This window comes from Pseudonaja textilis, chromosome 1 (assembly GCF_049901715.1).
Source record: "Pseudonaja textilis isolate UNSWEBS1 chromosome 1, rPseTex1.2, whole genome shotgun sequence".
In the NCBI taxonomy this organism is placed as follows: Eukaryota; Metazoa; Chordata; class Lepidosauria; order Squamata; family Elapidae; genus Pseudonaja; species Pseudonaja textilis.
In genome coordinates, this window is record NC_141990.1 from 302,621,790 (window position 1) to 302,641,614 (window position 19,825).

A 19,825-nucleotide genomic window follows, 5' to 3' on the forward strand; every position below is an offset into this window, starting at 1 on the left:
GGTATTATATTGCACACAAGAGGCACAGGTGTCTGGTGAGGGTGAGAAATATCTGAATGGATCCAAACACTAAATGCCTACAGTAATTCTTTGGGCTCTAAGAAAACATGCTGTTATGCAATTTATTTGTTGATACAGACATGGCTCTGGAGTCCTAGTCTGGAAGTGAAGAATCTAGCAGATTTGGGGCACTGAAAATCAATTGGTGTAGAAATTGTGTTATTACTATTAATTCAGTTTTTGATAGGATTTATCTTTAAAGCTGGTGGAGGCTTCATAGCAAACCTGTATCTACCCAAGGAGGTAAAGTTTCAGGAATATTAAAACCAGGAGAAGGCCTACAATACATAAGAATCCTTCTAATCAAAGCAGAAAGGTTTTCAAAGATTCATTAATAGTACTGAAGTCTATTGCTCTCCTGAGGGTTAATTAATCTGGTTGATGAAAGTACATAAACATACACAGAGAACAACAAAAGGCCAAAAGGAAGACAATGTATCTAAGTTGATTGGGGAATGGATTTACTATACCTAATGGGAAAACAATTTGGACTGGATTTTGGGGGAGAGGGGGAGATAGATCGACAGCATAAGTTTGTGATTCTGGAGAATAAGATATAATTGCTGGGAAAATTCTGAACTAAGAAGTCTGTAATAAGTTTTCTTTTTGTTTTTAAGTTCTGAATCCAGATTACTAAAATTTCTTTGCATTCAAGAAAAAAACTTCATTTATATTTGACATGAAGGCTCAGATTCCTTCCGTTTTTCCCCTTGTCCTTCCAAACCTAAAACACCACAGGTGATAAGGAAGACATTTGAAAAGCACTGTTTCAAATGTTATATATATCTATAATGAGGGAAATAGTTTCATTAGGCTTTGGAAGAAAGCAGTATTGCAATACAAAATAAAATTACAATGGCAACAAAATTGAATTTTGAGAAAACTCTTTTAAGTTGCATAGAAAAAAGACACTGCAGCTGTGGGAGTAGAAAGTTGGGTGTGATTAGAGATTCCAAAGCATTCTGAATACTTAAGCAGAGTCAGGGCAAAAATTTCAACTACTAACATTGTTATAAAATGCTTTAATAAATAGTTTTCGTCTGAAAACTACACAAGAACATGTCAAACAAAATGTACTGCACAGAAGTTTCTGCAAAACAATTTCTGCGTTCATGTATAAAAAAGTGGTTCCAAAATGGCCAAGACATTGAAATATTTGTATCCTTTGCAATTATAGGATAGCCCACTTAACATAGGGTTTTATCAGTAATTAAAAAGGTATAGCTCATTTCTTTAATAATAAAGCCTTTTTTAAAAAAGAAAAGAACCCCACAAATGATGCATAAGCTTTCTATTAAGAATAACAATTTCTCCTGAGATTTTCCATCGTGTAAGATGGAACCAGATGTTACAACCAACATAAAGCTGAGTAGAGCAGGCCTCTATTCTCTCCACATGCATCTAGCGACCCCAAACACATGACATGATGCTGCTGTGCTGTGGGTTTACCTGCCTCCACAAGTAGCAGCTAGTGAAGTGACACAGAGACAGGAAACACAATTCAGTGGCATCACCCCATCAAACTTGAAGAAACACTAGTTATCAGGGATAAAGGAAAGAATCCCAGAGCTAATTGATAATTGGCAGGTTTCTGCTGCACCACCTAGATCCAGCATGTTTGCCAACATGTTTTCTAGCATGAATAAGCATAACAAACAAAAAAATGAGAAGAATATTGTTCCCTTCATTAGGCCTGTATTTTAAAAAATGCAAAAAAGCAATACCACATGTAATAGAGACATTCACAAGAAAAAGAATATTGTCCTGTCATCTTTATGCTGTACAGGATACTTACTCTGTGTTCTTGAGATGCGAGGAAACACCTTGGATCTATTTACATGTGAAATGGTTGCGATACATTGAAAAAAAGTACAAAAAGTGACCAACAGTTTCCCAACATTAATTATAGTAACATCATTTTCTAATATGAACATAATACCAAAATAAGGTTTTTGTATCTTTTTTAGAAACTGCCATAAAACTTCCCTTTCTGAGACATAAATTAAAAAGGAATGACATTTAAAAAGATCAAAAATATTTTTAAGTTATTAACTCAAATATACAGAAGTGATTCATTTAAATATATACATATTTACAAAAATGCACTTGCACAATCTGAAAATAAACTGTATCAGTCCGAGAGAACCAAATATCTTCTTGTGGTAAACTTAGATGGGCATGGCAGTCTTTGACAGTTGCTATTGAGACAGAAAGATGATATTTCAAGGCACTTGGTATGTGCTTCAATACTGCATTTCTAAAGTAATTAAACCAAATTGACAGATTAAATTAAAAAGGCCACCTTTTCTAACCAATCACAGTTTGAAAGATCTCTATAGATTTTTTTTTTTGTTCAGAGAATAAGGCAATCTTTTTTTCAAGGGGACAAACTTGTAGAGAGAAGTTTTTAGTAAATATTAACAAGAACACTTCATGTTTTCTTCCTTAAGTTCAGCAACGTCCTCAACCAGGAGGATTCCAAGTCACTGTTGTACAAGTAAAGAAAAGCAAAACAAAACAGAACAACCCTCTCTCTGTTTTGTAAACAGTGTTGAGCATTCTGTGATAAACCTTATGAATTGAAAATACAAACTTCTCTCCTCTGCCTTACAAGTGTATTCTAAGTAAAATTTACAAAAATAGCAACTATCAAAGATTACTCTATCATCTGACAGTCATTGAATAATTTATACAGGGCTAAAAGAAACAAAGTTTTTATTTTATTATTTTAATTTTTTTATTCAAAATAAAGTAACTATGAATATTTGACTTCAGACAGTTAAGTCCTTTATGCACAATGGAGATGCCAATTTCTCCTTTTTTTAAAAACGTAAGTAATATAGTCATGGTCCAAACACAGATTTAGTCTCTTCTACCTTCAAGATTTTTTGTGTTCACATTTTTTACAGATCTGTTGTCCATTTTGGTTGTCTGAAGAGTGTTCTTAACAGGACTATTCTCTAATGAGTCCACTGCTACCTTTGTTGTCAAAGGTTTAGAGAGTTTTTGAGAGAGGAATTTGTCCATTTCCATAACCTCTTTTTCTTCTTCTTCTTCTTCCTCCTCCTCCTCCTCATACTCTGTGTACTCCTCTACCCCATCGTAAGTTCTTTTTTGAGGAGATATAAAATTTTTCTGTTCATAATGAATGCCTTTATGACTGTAAGGTCTATCTATAGGATTCCAAATAGGATTTAGAGGTGCCCACTGATTATTTGTAGCCTCTTCTCTGGATGGGCGATTTCTTTCTCTCTCTTTTCTTCTTTTTCGTGTCCACCACACACAAATTATTATGCAGGTTATCCATACAATACTAAAAACTGCACAAAGGATTGGAACCAGATAATCTAGAAAGCAAACCAAACACAACTTAGAAAAGGAATCCTGAAACTACATGGAGTGCAAATGAAATCTTTAAAAGGCATCGTAAACGCCATTTGCAGTGAAGCCATTCAATTAAAGAATTGTTTTGTAAAACTAACGAGTCAGGACATAGAAAGCAACTATTATATTTATATTGAATTTTTTAATAAGGACTGCTTTGAGATGGCATTAAATGTGTTTCAATTTATCAACAGTCACAAAACATCTATCATTATCTGAACAAATACAGTATAAAATAGAAGAGCACATAGAACTTCTTAATGGTCAAGATGTTATTTAAAAAAAGAAAATGGAAATCTGTATTACACTATGTATCTAATTTGTTTGTCATTTGAAATACCTGTGTCAGTCATTTATGACACAGCGATTTTAAACACATTTGAACATAGAACAGTCTTTCAATGCAATATATTGGGATTATTTTTTTGAACCAACCCCCTTTCCCCCCCACCAAGAAGAGTGGCTGGAATGTTATTCCTGTCACTGCTCCTTGCAGAACAGGAGTGAAATAATTATGATTTGGGGGAGGGGGGCATTCTTCACTTCTACAACATAATACAACCAATAAATTTAAAGTGGAAAGTTATCTGGCTAAACATGTGGAAAAGGCATTTATTTTAGTACTTAGACAATTTCCTATTTATAATTTATTCCTTCTTTCTTTTGGCAAGTACAGAAGGAATATGGGTAAACACATTTCAATAAAAAAGGAAAGATGTAAATAAGCATCACTACTATAGAACATAAAAAAAATCAAAACCAAATCTCAGTGCTTAAAAGATGTCCAAACAAAAACTAAACACAATAGCCAATTTTTATTTTACATTCTATGTAAATATTTTTGTTTTTTGTTTTTAATGAGAAACAATTTGCAAGTACAGATAGTCCTTATTTAATGACCACAATTGAAACTGACAAGTTGGTTAAGGGAAGTGGTTGCTAAGTGAAACCATGATTATGCTGACAACGTTACTTCAATTTTCCTTTGCCTTACTGACCTGCAAAGGTTGTAAATGCAAGGGTTAGTCATAAAATTACTTTTCCATTACCATTGTAACTGCAAACAGTAGCTAAACAAAGCAGTTGCTAAACAAGTAGTACCTATACTATGAAATCAGTATATTCTGAGATAGGCACTCTGTCTCAAATGCATATTTTTATCTTACCTGATGAAGAAGAATTCCCAACTACTATGGTCTCTACTTTGACTTCTGTTACTGCAAGCATAACTGTGCTGTTTTGCCGCCTTGTAATCGCATTTACTATAGTATTGGCAGCATTCTGTATGAGACTATTATCCGTCTCATCCTGATGCAAGATGAAAGACTAGAAAGAAAAGACAACAGAAAACTTAAATTTAAAAGTAGCGACTTTCTTGAGATTGATGATGATGGAATTCTTGAGAATTCCAGTTGGCTGCTATATCATGAAGATTGGTTTCAAGCCAAAATGAAAGTAAGGTAAAAGGTAAAAGTTTCCCTCTCCAGTCGTGTCCAACTCTAGGGTGTGGTTCTTATGTGTTTTTTGGCCGAGGGAGCCGGTGTTGCTTGAAGACATTTTCGTCATATGGCCAGCATGGCTATACACCAAAGGCCAACAACCTTCCCAACAAAGAAGTACTTATTGATTTACTTGCATTTGCATTCTTTCAAACTGCTAGGTGGGCAGTTATAATATGGAAGTATTATACTGATATAATACTTATAAGTATAGTACTATACTTAGGTATATTCTTATACTAATAATCATATTCATTCATTCATTCATTCATTCAACCAGTCAATTTCTATAGTAGCCTCACTGACTCAATTGGTTACATATTGAAGTTTTCTTATTTGCACAGCAAGTTAAACTGAATTAACATTTAAAAGCTTTTGATGTATTATCTAGCTAGATAGTTGCATTAATGATATAATCTGATACATATATAACACAAACTTTCTTCACACTATAATAGATGCAACCATACTTGAAGTGGGCAACTTAGCTAAGAATGATCAACCAATATTCGGCCAAAACAATGTCATCAAGCAGTCTTCAGTGCCTTCAAACCACTTTTCCTAGTTTCTAGACCAAACTAATCTTATTACCTTTCTGGTATTCAAGGCACTTTAGTTCATCCAGAAAAGAAAAATCTGATTCATATAGCTTCCCATCTTGCAAATGTTATTCTGGTCAGTTAACAGAATTTTAAAAGGCACAATAAATGAAATAAAAAGCAGCAAAAGGAAAGGATAGACAACATATAACTGAGAAAACCAGCAACCAATCCAGCTAGGCTCAGTTAACTTCCCAACCCCCATGTCTGGAAAAATAGCTAGGGCTCAACAGCTTTCAAAAAGGCTAACAGGGTCAAGGCTAGCCTAATATGTAGTAAGGTGTCCCACAGAGCTGGCTCAACAGAAAAAAATATGCTTCATGGTAAGGGTGGGCTGCTGCGGGTTTGCATGGGTTTAGGCGATCTTCTAGCTAAGATTCTGCACAGTTCAGCGAACCCGCAAATCCCACCCCCACGCGGCCTGTTTCGGATGCCAGGTAAGTACAGGGCCTGAGTCCCCACACAGCCTGTTTCGGATGCCAGGTAAGTACAGGGCCTGCGTGGAGGCTTGGGGAGGGCGAAAAATGGGCCCATTTCCGGAGGCCATTTTGGCCCTCCCAAAGGCTTGAGAAAAACCTCCAGAGCCTGGGGAGGGTGAAAACACCATGGGGCAGGAGGCTGACTAGACCACACCCACCCAGCAACCAGGCAGAGAACCAGTTGCTAAAATTTTTGCAGCCCATCCCTGCTTCATGGGTTGCACACAATGCTATTATCTTATCAATATGGCCTGGAACATCTCTCCTGGCAGATTTGGGACAGACAGAGGCAACTGGAAAAGGGTAGAACACAACTGTATACCATGAAAGCTTTATAGACCAAACAGTGCATTCTGAATTGCACTAAGAAGCCTACTGGAAGCTCCTGCAGTTGCAAAGTGAAAATATAACATGGCCATATTTAATTACTAATTGCTTATACTGCTGAATTCTGGATCAACTGCAACTCCTGGATGTTCTTCAAGGACATCCCTATGTAGATCACACTGCAGTAATTCATATGGGAGGTGACCAAAGCATGAGTGACTATGTGCAGTGCTTCTCCAGAGATCATCCATCAGCATGATTAATGCTGTCTCAGTCCCACACTAGGGACTAAAACATGAAAGAGGTCTAGATAATCCACTTCCTCAAGGTTATGCTCTGAAGCTGCAGCACAACCAACCTATGAACAATTTTCTCTAAAAAGGGAAGACTGGAGATGGGATGAACACTATCCAAAATAATGGACAAATGGCAATCTGTTTTTTTTTTAGTAGATACTTTTTGGAAAGGAAACTTCTCAAGTGTCATTGGAATTTTCACTTACCCTCTAGTCTTGTACACTGACTAACCTAGTGGAACCCAGTGGAAAGGTCAGCCTGCCATTGTATTTTATTAATTAAAAGCAAATCGAACTTCTCCTATATTGCTCAAGTAGTAAATAGAAACACAGTTTAGCAGAGAAGCATCTAGCTGGTTTATGAGTACCCTATGATATTATAAGAACCTTGCTTTTCCATTGTCTTAGCCATGAAAGGACCAAGTTTTGATACACTAAGTTCTTTGTGTTATTTTATTATTCCAATTATGGTATTCAATTCTATTACAAGTAGTGCTCAACTTATGACCCGTTACTTAACGACTATTCTAAGTTACAATAGATCTCCCCATATCTACCTAACAATATATTCCCAATTGTTTTATGGTGAAATTTAGAATAATTTTTATAAATGCTAAAAATACTTCCATTTCTATCTTTTGGCCTTGAACAAAAGGTATATAAAGCAGGTTAGCACCAAAATTAGTTAAAAACAGGTGACAAATAATTAAAATAGCAAAGAGTCATGCTGCAAGCAAATCTAACACCCACACAATCTCTGCATTTTCTTTCATCTCTTAAACTGAATCACACTCAATTTCTATTTGCATAAGTCACACATCTGCCTTCAATAACTGAATGAACATTCACTTTACATGAATCTGAGGGATTCTCTCTCACTGAAGCAAGAGTTCCTTTCTCCTTCTGGGTCATACCAACACTTACATTCTTTCTTTGTTCAACGTTCTGCCCTTTTCTTGGACAGGTTCACTCATAACAATATGATATATATTATATAATAATAATAATCAGCTTATTATCCAAATTTTGGGTAACTCTACTATATCTACAAAGCAAAATACAGCCTGGCATTACCCAGAAAGGATATTCATTTTAATTTAACAAAAATGTAATACTTACAACAGCAACTTCCATTGCATTCTCGATGGAGTAGGATAAGTCACACAACACTAACAATATTCTTTCACGAGAAACAGATCTAGTTGCTGGTAAATATCTTATTTCAGAGCATACATTTTCAACAGTAGTGCCCTGTGAGGAGAAAAATGTAACAACAAGAAATAAAAATTAAAGTGCATGACATTTTGACAAATGCATTCTATTTTCCCTATCTGTGTAACAAAAAGGAGACATAGTGGCCAGAAATGAGGTTCTGGTAGTCATCTGAAGAAGATGTACCCTTTTCCCTTTTCCCAGAAAACAAAATATTAGTGGTTAAAGATGCGGGCCTAGAAAGCAGGAGATTGTGAGATGTAATCTAGAAAACTGGCTGGGTGATTTGGGGCTAGTCATCTTCTTTCAGACCAATCCACCTCACAGGGTTGTTGTGGGGTAAAAAGGAGGAAGGAGTATTGTGTTCACCATTGTATTAACACATTTTGTTAATAAAAGTGGGATGAAAATCAAATCAGACCAGATCAAATTATAAATAAAGAAGTGTAGATGGTGGAGATTCTGAAAGTAAAGTTTGCTGAACTGGAGGCAAAGCATAATTCTTATAACTAATTCCCTTAAAATAAATACTTTCCAAATAATACAGGTAATCCTCAACTTACAACAGTTCATTTAGTGACCATTCAAAGATACAATGGCCTGGAAAAAAGTGATTTATGACCACTGCAGCATTCCCATGGTCAGGTGATCAAAATTCAGATGCTTGACAACTGACTCACATTTATGATTGTTGCAGTGTCCCAGGGCCACATGATTCCCCCCTTTTGCAACCTTCTGACAAGCAAAGTCAATGGGGAAGCCAGATTTACTTAACAACCATGTGACTAATTTAAGAACTGCAGAGATTCACTTAACAAATATGGAGAGAAAAATTCTAAAATGGAGCAAATTCAGTTAACAAATTTCTCACTTAACAACATAAATTTTGGGCTCAGTTGTGGTCGTAAGTTGAGGACTACTTGTAGTGTGAATGCCACTACTTCTCATACACAGCACAGTAATATGAAATCTTCAATTTCAACAAAGGAAGAGAATGAAGATAGCTGGCAAAGTTGCTATCACAAAGAAAATTAATATGAAACAGAATAGCCTTGGTAACCATTTTCAACCTCCTTTGAAGATGCTTTTAAAAACAAGAGCAAGCTACAAAAGCTATAATTTTGTCATATGATTCAGGTGGACTGAATCTTTACTACCAATCACCAAGAAGAGTAAAAGAAAGGAGATGATTCTAAACTATTCCTTCTGACACATATACTATCTGCCAGATGCCCAAATCCAAAATGCAAGAGAGTGCATTAGACCTGACACTTACTGATCCTTCTTACTTATCCATGTGAGCACAGAAAAGGCAACACTTCCAGCATTTCAAAAGTGAGTTCATGGCTTTGAGGAATATTAAGTATTAGTGAAAAAAAATATAGGACACGCATAAGAAGAAGGGATTCATGGCTTGAAAATGGAAAAAAAAAACTTGTGTGTTGGTCAGCAACAAGCCAACTGCAACTAATGGAAGTTTTAGGCTGCATTAGAAGAAAGACTATTATCAGATACATAAAGGTCTTATTCTCTTCTATTCTGCATTGGTGAGATCAAATCCAGAATACTATGTACAGTACAATACGGGGTACTGCATTTCCAGTATACTGATGAGTCAGTACACGTTCAGAGGATGGTGACAGACATGTCATTTCCTCTATAAGGGCAAGAGGAAGAAATTTAGGCTGTTGCATTTGAAGAAAAGAAGACTGTGGGAAGACTTTATATCAATGTGTAGGTACATTAAAAATGGCACAGGAAGATAGTCAGGAAGTTGTTTCCATTATCACAGAATCAGGATGTTGATTAAATTGATCAAAATCGGCATATATGAAAAATGCCAGAATTCTCAATCACAGTATTTTCCTCACTAAAGGATTCCAATTATTCAACAAAGAAAATATTTTCAAGAAATGCACCTGTCACAGAGTTTTGCCTTCTACTCTCTTGAGTATCACAAGAAATTCAATTATTAAGAAATTGGATTATCTATAAAGTAATTCCACCCAAAATGTACTCAGTGACCATGGTGGGCATGGATGGGAAAATGTGATGAAAGAATAAATTGTGATGAGGGTGGAATCCAAAATCTTTGTAAAATTGGGCCTGCTTCCAAAATTGATGCATTTCCTTTCCAACTTATACAGATGGAATGGTAGCACAAGGAAGCTACACCAGCTGACCAAATAGAACCTATCCTGCCAAAAAGCTCATTCTACAAAAGGCCAAATAGCAGGCAATTTTTGAAAAGATGTGCAAGTAAGGTCATTCCCAGTAGATTTCTGGAAATTTTGAAGTCCTGATATATTCCAGGAAGACTATATAAATAATTTCCCAATACTTGCAGCAGAAGCAAAATTGGAACTGATTATATATTTACTATTTTTCCACACATCAAATTTTTTATATTAAAAACTGGTAGCAACCTTAAATAAGACACATGGAATCCTTCACACATAGAAAAAATGATTTTATAAAGGGAGCTGATCTATATTAACATTCCACATAACCAAACAGGAATATTTTCCTAAGAAAAAGATCAGTAGACAATACCAACAGACTTCATAATAAAATAAAACTTTCTCTCTCATTGCCTCCAAAGCAGAGAACTGTAAACAGAAATGATGAAAGTGATATATACCAATTAATAACTATTAGGATTTTGCTAGCAATGTGATTAATTATAAAATAAAACGCTGTGTGAAACACTAGCAAAATCTAACAAAACTTAAATATATTACCTGGGGTACTTTATCTCTGTTAAAAATCAGAGTAATTCTTGCACAGCTGTTGTCCAAGTGGCCTGAATTAGGGAAGCACTTGATGTTAACAGGTAGAGGTTCTGATTCACTGCATTCTCCCCAGTCAGTGCAAGGTGGTTGGAAGCATTTGATGTATGAATTTTCTTGGCATTCTTGGCCTCTAGGACATTGGTAACTAGAACGGCCCCCATGTTTAGTAAGCAAACAAGATTTCTTTCCACACCATACCTAGAATTTAATACATACTTATTGATTTCAATGGACTATAAAAGGAAACACTAAAGGAGATTTACAATTAATTCCTATCACTGTCTGTTCATGTCATTCAAACAAGTTTTTCTAGGGTTATACTCTTACCTTTTCCTTGTTTCTTATCTACATGCAATCCTCAGTTAATAATGGTAATTGCAATTGAAATGGTGCATAGGCGGGCTGGTGACATATGGCTCCAACCCAGTTGGGGTAGCTCTGCTGGGCAGGGGAAGGGAAGGTGCACGAGCAGTGGTGAAGTATGGTATGGTTGCTGCTGGGCAAGTGAAAGTGTGTGGGTGGCTGACAAAGTGCAGGTTGAGTGTGGTGGCGCTGGCTGTTGCTGGGCAGGGGATGTGTCAGTGGTCATTGTGGCATGAATACAGTGGGGTTGTTGCTGGGCAAGGAGAGTGTATAGGTGGATGGTGAGGCAAGGCTGGAGGTGGCTGCTGCCAGTTGGGGGAGAGTGCAAGTGATTTGCCAGTACCTGCAACTTTGCCTGCTGGCTTCCCCATTGCTTGTGGGAAGCTTACAGAGAAAGTTAAAAATGATGTTGCAATTTTCATAAGTGTGAGTCAGTTGCCAAGTGTCCAAACATGACTACATGACTGCAGGGGTACTGGGATAGCTGATCACAAGTACCACTTTTTCAGTGCCATTGTAACTTTGAATGATGGATGAATGATACTTGTTAAACTAGGACTACCTATATGATGAAACCAGAAGCTTTTTTTTGTGATCCAACAGCTAGAAAAAAGCCTTGGAATTTTGTTTTTATATATGACAACCACAGTGAGATTACCATATGCTCAAAAGTAGAAAGATCTGACATTACCACAATAAAGGAATGATTAGTGAAAATGATGGAACTTGAAGACATGGCTAGACTGACTTCTTTGATTACAGAAAACACAGTGTGTACATTTATGGCTGACTGGAAACCCCTAATAGAATTTTGTGCAGGAAACTAAGAAATTCAGTTATGACTAATTTGATGATTAGAAAAAAATAGTTGTGGTATTTTTTGTAATCATAAAGCAAGAGATACCTTTGTAGGCATTCTTATATTTGCTACAAAGGAAATTGGAAGGTCTTTTTTCCTTCCTCTTTTTTCTTTCTATCCGTCTCTTTCTTTTCTGTATTCGTCGGTGTTAGTTTTTATGTTCTCTTTAAACTTTTAATAATACAATTATTAAACATATAACACAATCAATAGAACTACAGTATTATGATTTAAGGACCCAAACAGATGGAATGAAAGTGTGGTTCTGTACCCAGACAGGGCATATTCCTATTTTCACATTTGAGGTAGGGCTGCAGCCTGCTCTTCCTTATTTGCCTGCCTTAGCCCTAGCTATGATGGCACCTTGATGTAGTCTTACAAATGTAGCAATCCTTCTACCAACCCTGTTCAGGTACAAAACAATTTCATCTCAGCATGAGGGAGGATCCACAGGGCCAAGTAAGCTGCTGCTATACTTCTGGCAATCACATATTTTTGCTGTTTGGGTGGCAAGCTGAAATTATTTTGTCTATGTCCATCTAGCTTGCTCCCATTTTATTTGCAACACCCACTGAAATTGACAGGTAAGAAGTAGTTTAGTCCTTGCAATAAGGAGATGCATACCCCATATACAGCTTGCTTTCTCCTAAACAATGTTGCTAGTGATAGAATATGGTTTAGAGGCTTGCACTGTGGTCCAAGAGCCATGAATTTAAGATCTCAATTTTAAAGTATCGTTTCATCAGCCCTAGCCAAAAATCTCTGGCCATTGAAAGAGTTCTCACTTTAAAAACATTCCGAGGAAGGTTGCCATAAGGATCAATAAATTCATTTGTCATTGTTTAAAGTGGGAGAAGAATTCACTGCAAATTTACCTTGGTACAATCAATGTGGCCATCCAGACAATGGCAACTGTTGCATTCTTGATCCCATCTACTCCTGTGAGGAAAGGACTTTCCTTTAAACCAGCAAGATTTTCCAGAACCTATAACTAAGGAGAAAGAAGGGAAGGGAAGGCAACAATTTAAGAACAGGTAACTTTAACATAGGAAGAAAATGCCAAGTTCAATTTGTAGATCATGTCTGGCAATCACTGATATGCAAGTTGTAAACTTCAATATCTAATTTCTTATTTTAGTTTACAGCTTTAAATTACCTTCTTGGCATCTTGTTCCAGCTCGCCCAGCAGGACAAGTACACCTGTAACCATTTATTTCATCAATGCAAGTAGCACCATAAGCACAAGGAGAGGACTGGCATTCATCAATATCTAAAGAAAAGAAAAATTCAAGGGATTTAGAAAAAAACAAGTGCTCAGTGCATGAGTGGTTACTGATATTAGCAACTTTTACTAGAATGTATTCAGATATTGTATTAGCAGCTGTTTTCAAAACTTATGGCTTTGAGATGCATTGAATTAGATTGAGCCAGCATGACTTAGTTATAGTGCCTGAAGAAGATGGGTGCCACAATCCACTATATATAGAGATCTGATGCTAAGAAACTTTTATTTTTTTAAATGCCTCTTTATATTTTGTTCCTCCCATCATTTATCTTCTTTCACCATTATAAAATTTCTTTCTCAGGTAAATTTCTCAGCAGGCATCCATTTTCTTTGAGACTATCTTACTAAGGCAGAAAATGTGAAAGTTGGTTTTACTTAGTTAACCACCTCCTCCACATGGAATCCAACTATTTGTAAGTATTACAAAGTACTGAAAATCCAACTCCTAAGAAAATCAGTAGGGTTTCAATTATGGCAAAGAATAAATCTCTGAGAACCCTAACCTGCTTTCTTTTGAAACCAGTACTCTTAGGTACAAAAAGAGAGATAATTAAAGTGTGAGAGAGTGAGAGACAGAACAGTATTTACCAATCACTAAATTTTCAGAAATCTGTACTGTGCTATTTCAAAATTTGAATATAAGAATAAGAATGTTGTGTGCCAACCCACATTGCTTCTAAGTATAAATTTTACAACATCTCTCATTGTTTATTCAGCTCCTCTTTCCTAGACACTTTTTAGCATCAGATTGTCACTGAATTTTCTCTAATCTTAATTAATTTCAAACTCTTAAAAAACTTCTCTAATTCCCTATTCAGTTTTTGAATGCAACTATACTCATTCTTGCTGTGCTTTTAAAGTTAACTGATCTTAATTATTTGTAAATATTGGAATATATAAATTTATAAATTATTAGTACTGTCTCAAGTGAGTAATATTTACTCAGACTCTGGGACTTAAAAGCCTAATTAAGAAAAGTCAGAATTATTTTTAACTGTAAAGAAAGTTCAGAGACTTTTTGTTCAAACACAAATAAAAACAGGTTGCCAGAAATTCTTATATAATGCAGTAATATTGCTGAGCATTCCAGAAAGAGCATTCTGTTCAAAATATAATCTCTCTCCAAATGGGATCAAACTTTAATTATAGTCATAGAAGTTGGTCATCTGTGAATGCATAAATACAGAATACACAGAACCCCATTTGTATCCACCTGGAATTAAGATTTCTGTCTGTACTTTTTAATTTAGTAAGCCTTGGCCAAGGTATCTCCAAACACAGTCTATCATTTCTGCCTCATAGGGAGTCTAGAGTAAATGGGACTAAAAATCCTAGGAATTAGTTTTGTCTGATTTGGGACAAAACAAGTATTTTATGCATTAGAAAGCTTAAGTTTAAAACAAAAATAAAACATGTTTGCTGGTAATAGGTTAAGAGGCAATCACCCCAATCTATAAAAAAAAAGAAAGGAACCCAAAATTATTAGCTCTATCTACTCCAATTTATTATGTTACTCGCCACATCCATGTTAATCCCTGACACGGTAGGAGGAAACATGATTTCCAAGCAAATAATTGTTATTCATCTCTGCTCTAAGATATTCTACCCACTATTTCCTCTTCAGTTACGAAACTATGGATCTGAAAGTGAAATAATTGTGATACCAACTGATACCTAATAGGATATATTATTTGTATTCATAAATAATGAAAGAACCCATTATATCAAACAACTATTCTTTATAATGGTGTCACTGATTCATAGATATTAGAGTACTTAATTAATTACTTCAAGGAGAGCAAAAGGAGAGCAAAAGATTCTGTGAGATTATTTGAACTGCTCTATTAAAAGAAGCTCACAAATCAGGTTAATGATGAGGGATGAATGATATTTGCCAGATGAAGGTTTCTGAATTCTATCAAGAACACAACCCCCCTTTAGATTAAATAGACCTTTGCCACTGCAGTTTCCATATACATTTGAACCATTCAGGCAAAATAAAAAGCACTCAAGACCACCATTAGCTCTAATTGAAAATGACAAGCAGTTTCAAATAGTTGCACTTCATCCCAATATACTTTTGCATTTAATACATTTGCCAGGTTTCTTTTACATTTCAGAAAGTGAATAAAAAATAACACTACTTTCAAAGAAATAATGCTTGGCCATAAAATAGGCCTTCTTCTTGCCTACTACACTTTCTGTCTTTCTAATCCCAAAAAGCTGAATTTTGTTTTAAACATTAAGAATTTTCTATGATGATAAAATGGAGAGAAAGGTGCTTAAGAGGAAAACCCAATCAACCTCTTGAATCCCAGAGAGCTTCTCCACCTTTGGGAGACGGGTATCATGGATGGAAACTTGGATTCTGTACCTTTGTGCATAAGTATGATGTTTCCTTGAATCTAACATGGGCTGGACCAGATGCCACCACCAGGTCATCTAGAACTTCTTAGAACTCAAAATTCTAGATTACTTGGTGGTGGCAGATTCTGTAAATCAAGGGTTCCCAACATGTGGGGCCACTATTTGATTGCGACCTGCTGGCCACCAGGCTGTGTGAGTGTCTGGTCAATGCTCATGTGTACCCCTCCCATTTGCGCTAGCATGTGTGCGTAAAGGCACCTGCCCCTCCGCCTCTGGACTGCCAACCCAGAAAAGTTGGGGAACTCTGCTGTAAATCAGAGATCTGCTACCTTGAGTGGGGATCCCAAAGGAGTACACAGTTGTGGAGTTTGTTGGTGCAATTAAGAGCTCTCTCTTTGTCTTACTAATTTAACAGGTTGTAATTATTCTTACCTTCTTGAAAACATTTATAACTTTTAATTAAAAAAAATTCTAAGATTCTAACATTTTAATTTTTATATATTTTATATTTTGATGCTTTATTGTACACGGCCCACAACCCCTCTTTGAGGGAGATGGGCAGTTCAGAAATGTAAAATATAAGTAAGTAAAATAAAAAACAAAAAGACCTGATACCTCCTCAGCAGCTATCAACACACAGATAAACAGGGATTAACAACTAAACAAACAAGCAATGAACCCAAATCAAGAAACAACCATTCAGGCTAACAATCAAGCAGTAAACAAAAAAAAAAACCTGCCAAGAAGAAAACAATACCTCCACCAACGTTGACAAGGAAAGCTATTGTATAAAAACAGATACAAAAACTCACTCCCTTCTAGCACTGAAGGTGTTACCTAGTCAGTTAATCCCAAAGGTGCTGTTCAAAAGGCAACTGGGCTTTGTTGTTTTTCCTTGAAAACTTTTCACTACTCATCCAAGAAGCTTCTTCAATTCTTGGATCAGAAGTGAAACATTTTCAAGAAATTTCAAGAAAAAAACAATCAAGGAAGTCCAGCTGCTTTTTGAAAAGTACCTTTGGGACAACCATAGTCAGATAATGAAATGTCTGTAACAGAGCGCCAAGGATTCCACAATTCTAAGCTGAGCTACATATATTCTCTTCTATAGTTAATATAGTATGCTGGCAAGAAATGACAAGTGAAATGATAAGTGCTAATAGTCATACTTGATGTAAAATACAGTGTAGCAATTTAAAGTAATATTTCATGATTGGTGTGTTACTAAAAGATCAGGGCTTCTCAAGACCTTAGTAAGGCCATAAACAAGTTTTTAGAGTAGAAGCTATCTGAAGCTTTTGGTCCCAAAACAGGGGAGAAATATTTTAAGAGGTGTGTATCCCAATATAAACACAGAAAGGACAGCTGAGAGAAAATTGTAATTAGTAAAAAAAAAATGGAAAGATTTGAACTGCAAATAACATATGGTCATTACTATGGAAGTTGAAAAATAATTTAAAAGAAACAGAATTTAAATTAAGAACAGGAAAAGGTTCTGACCATCTTAATTCTGGAATATTCTGAATGGTCTTTGCAGAGGTTCATAATCCATGTATAAGTCATAAATACCATAGTGAAGAAATATATAGAGAAATCTACAGTAATAATAAACAATTATATAAACAACATACTTGAGTTGAATATAGAAATTATCTTTTAAAGTTTCTGAATGGATATACTAGTATCATACATTTGTTTAGAAATAGCAGATAAATACAATTTAAACCACTTTATTTACAATTGCATTTATAAAATATATATTATAATTTATCAAAGGTTATTTATAAAAGGATTCTTTCTAATAACTAAGGGAACACCATTTTGTAAGATAAACATCAGCATCAATGAATTCAATTGGTTGCTGCTTCATTATTTGAGATATAGCTGACTTAATGTCTGGGTAAGGGTAAGATATGACACGTGTGAATTTTTCAGTCTTTTCCTATACAGATACTTACTAATTCTGCAGTCAGGACCAGCAAACCCAGGTGCACATTCACAACGAAACCAATTCACACCATCAACACAGATGCCTCCATTGTAACTGTAAAAATGATAAATCTATCATCGCAATGAAGGCTGTCAACAGTTTTTCAAGTTGAGAGAACATTAGTTTTTGTATAAAATAATGTGCTGAAATTCAAATTTATTTCTATCCATAGTCACTGTATTATTAGTCAACATTGCAAAATTCAAGTAGTATAGTTGATGTACAATGTATGCCTATTTAATAAAACATTTGTGTTTTCTTAATTTGTTAATTTAAACTTAGTTAATTAAATCTTCAATCACACTGAGCAAAGGACATAGGAGCATATAAAGAATGTTAATAATGGGTAATAACAACTTTGATTTAAACTCCCTAAATTCTATTAAAGTGGAGGAAAAAAATAGGCAAGTACATTACATTTTATAGGAATATATATTTTTTTATTATTTCAAATGTAAAAGACATTTTAGTAATGTGACTATATAATTCAATGGTAACTAATCCAGTCACATGATTTAGATTACTTCAAAGGATATGAAGTTTTAAAATTTAATGACTTAACAAACAGAATGTTTTGAATGCAATTATATTAAATTGTACAATTTAGTAAATTCTGTAACCTCAAGGAACTGAGAAAGGTATGAAAAAGCCGTTTAAAAAGTGTTCATTTTTGTGGTTAGGGTTAGTGTTGACAATGACTTAATGGCACACAATCAAGAGTACTGACCCATAACGGGACATTGGGGAACTCTAATAATGAAGATGCAAGTAAGAAATATTTTCTCAAAAATCTGGAAAAATACTGCATGTAAAGCTATGTAGATAAAGCTGGAAGAAAATGTTCAATTATGTATTTAAGCATTTAATGCTGATGGAGAAAACCAGAAAAGTTAAAAAGGAAATTTGCAAAGAGGCAAGCTAATACTGAGGTAGAACTATGATAAATACATTACTATATACACAACCCAAATTATTATAAATAAACATGAAATCCAAAGAGACTTATCAAACAGAACACTTTTTTCAGAGTAAGCTTAATACTGTGTGATAGTAGAAAAAGCAAATGTATTGCCCTCATTTATATATACAATTATTTACAATTTTATCAGTTCCTTTGTAAGTGGCCATAGAAGGATGGATGTTCCAAAAGGTAGAATAGAAACTGAATGAAAAATTGAACACATGATAAACCCATACCTAGGACTATTTACACTCACATGCTTGCACTTATATCTCTCTTCAAAACCAATATTATATAAAAGGTATAAACAATGGCCTGCGCTTCTTGCCTTAAAAGCTAATGAATCAAGATTCACAATCTTTTTATGTTATTTGCAGCAAGGGTACCTACTCTAGTCTTTTACACTGTGTGAAATACATAAGCTTGTTTTTTAATTGTAGAAAATTTAGACATGAAAAATCTTGCTTGCTTTCTCGTCATGTATAAGCAAGCTATCGCTTCACTGAATTATACAAATGTAACCTATAGCTTCAAACAGAGAAAATAAAATTTATTTAAATGACTATAGATCCTTTTTGGGTTCTAAATCAATGGTTAGATCAAAATGGATATAAGAATTTTTGGAACAATTTAGAATAACCTCCCTAACTTGATTACTTCCAATTAAATTAAATTACAATTCCCTGATAACTTTAACAAATAATATAATAATATATTAATAATATAATTGCATTCCAAATATAATTGGAAGCTGCATTCAACATATCTGGAATTATCAGTGTCTGAGGGAGTGAAATACTACGTTAGGTTTTCACAGATACAGGTAGTTTGCAACTTATGACTGGTCATTTAACTATTTTCCAATAGTTATTTATGTTTTTGAAGTTATGACTGTCGCACACTATCCCCATGGTCATACGATTGAATTTTTGGCACTTGGCAATTGGCCCACCTTTATGGCTATTTGTAGTAGCCCAGAGTCAGCTGTTTTTTTGCCAGTTTCCAGTGATTACTTCTGGTTTCCGGTAAAAAATGCCCATTGGGGAAAACGGAATTGGTGAATAGCCACAGCTTCACTTAACAATTACTACAAAGTATTATGGTCATAAGTCGCAGACTATATGTATTATAAAAATCTGCACTGGTATTATATCAATATTTATCACTACTAAGATTGTTATCTTTCTTTAATTTATAGCATGTTCTGTTGTGGATAGGTACACAAAGTACGGTAGTTAATAAAATTAAAAAAATAAAAATTGCAAAGTTAGAAATGCAAGCTTAAAATAATAATTAAATAAGTACTAAAATAAACTGATAATTAAAATCTGGAATGAAGGGTGCCTTAAAGAT

At 34.9% G+C, this 19,825-nt stretch overlaps 1 protein-coding gene across 2 annotated transcripts in view; it reads right to left on the reverse strand.

Moving 5' to 3' along the window:
* Nucleotides 1-1,067: 1,067 nt before the first annotated feature.
* The window catches only part of JAG2 (jagged canonical Notch ligand 2), a 100,652-nt gene continuing 81,894 nt past the window's right edge, over nucleotides 1,068-19,825 (reverse strand). For both annotated transcript variants that reach the window (XM_026698596.2, XM_026698597.2), the window contains 7 exons: nucleotides 17,480-17,565; nucleotides 13,026-13,139; nucleotides 12,745-12,860; nucleotides 10,597-10,845; nucleotides 7,763-7,894; nucleotides 4,611-4,770; nucleotides 1,068-3,407 (listed from right to left, as the gene is read on the reverse strand). In XM_026698596.2, coding sequence (XP_026554381.1) covers nucleotides 2,923-3,407; nucleotides 4,611-4,770; nucleotides 7,763-7,894; nucleotides 10,597-10,845; nucleotides 12,745-12,860; nucleotides 13,026-13,139; nucleotides 17,480-17,565 — 1,342 coding nt within the window. In that variant the 3' untranslated portion in view covers nucleotides 1,068-2,922. The remainder of the gene's footprint in view (nucleotides 3,408-4,610; nucleotides 4,771-7,762; nucleotides 7,895-10,596; nucleotides 10,846-12,744; nucleotides 12,861-13,025; nucleotides 13,140-17,479; nucleotides 17,566-19,825) is intronic.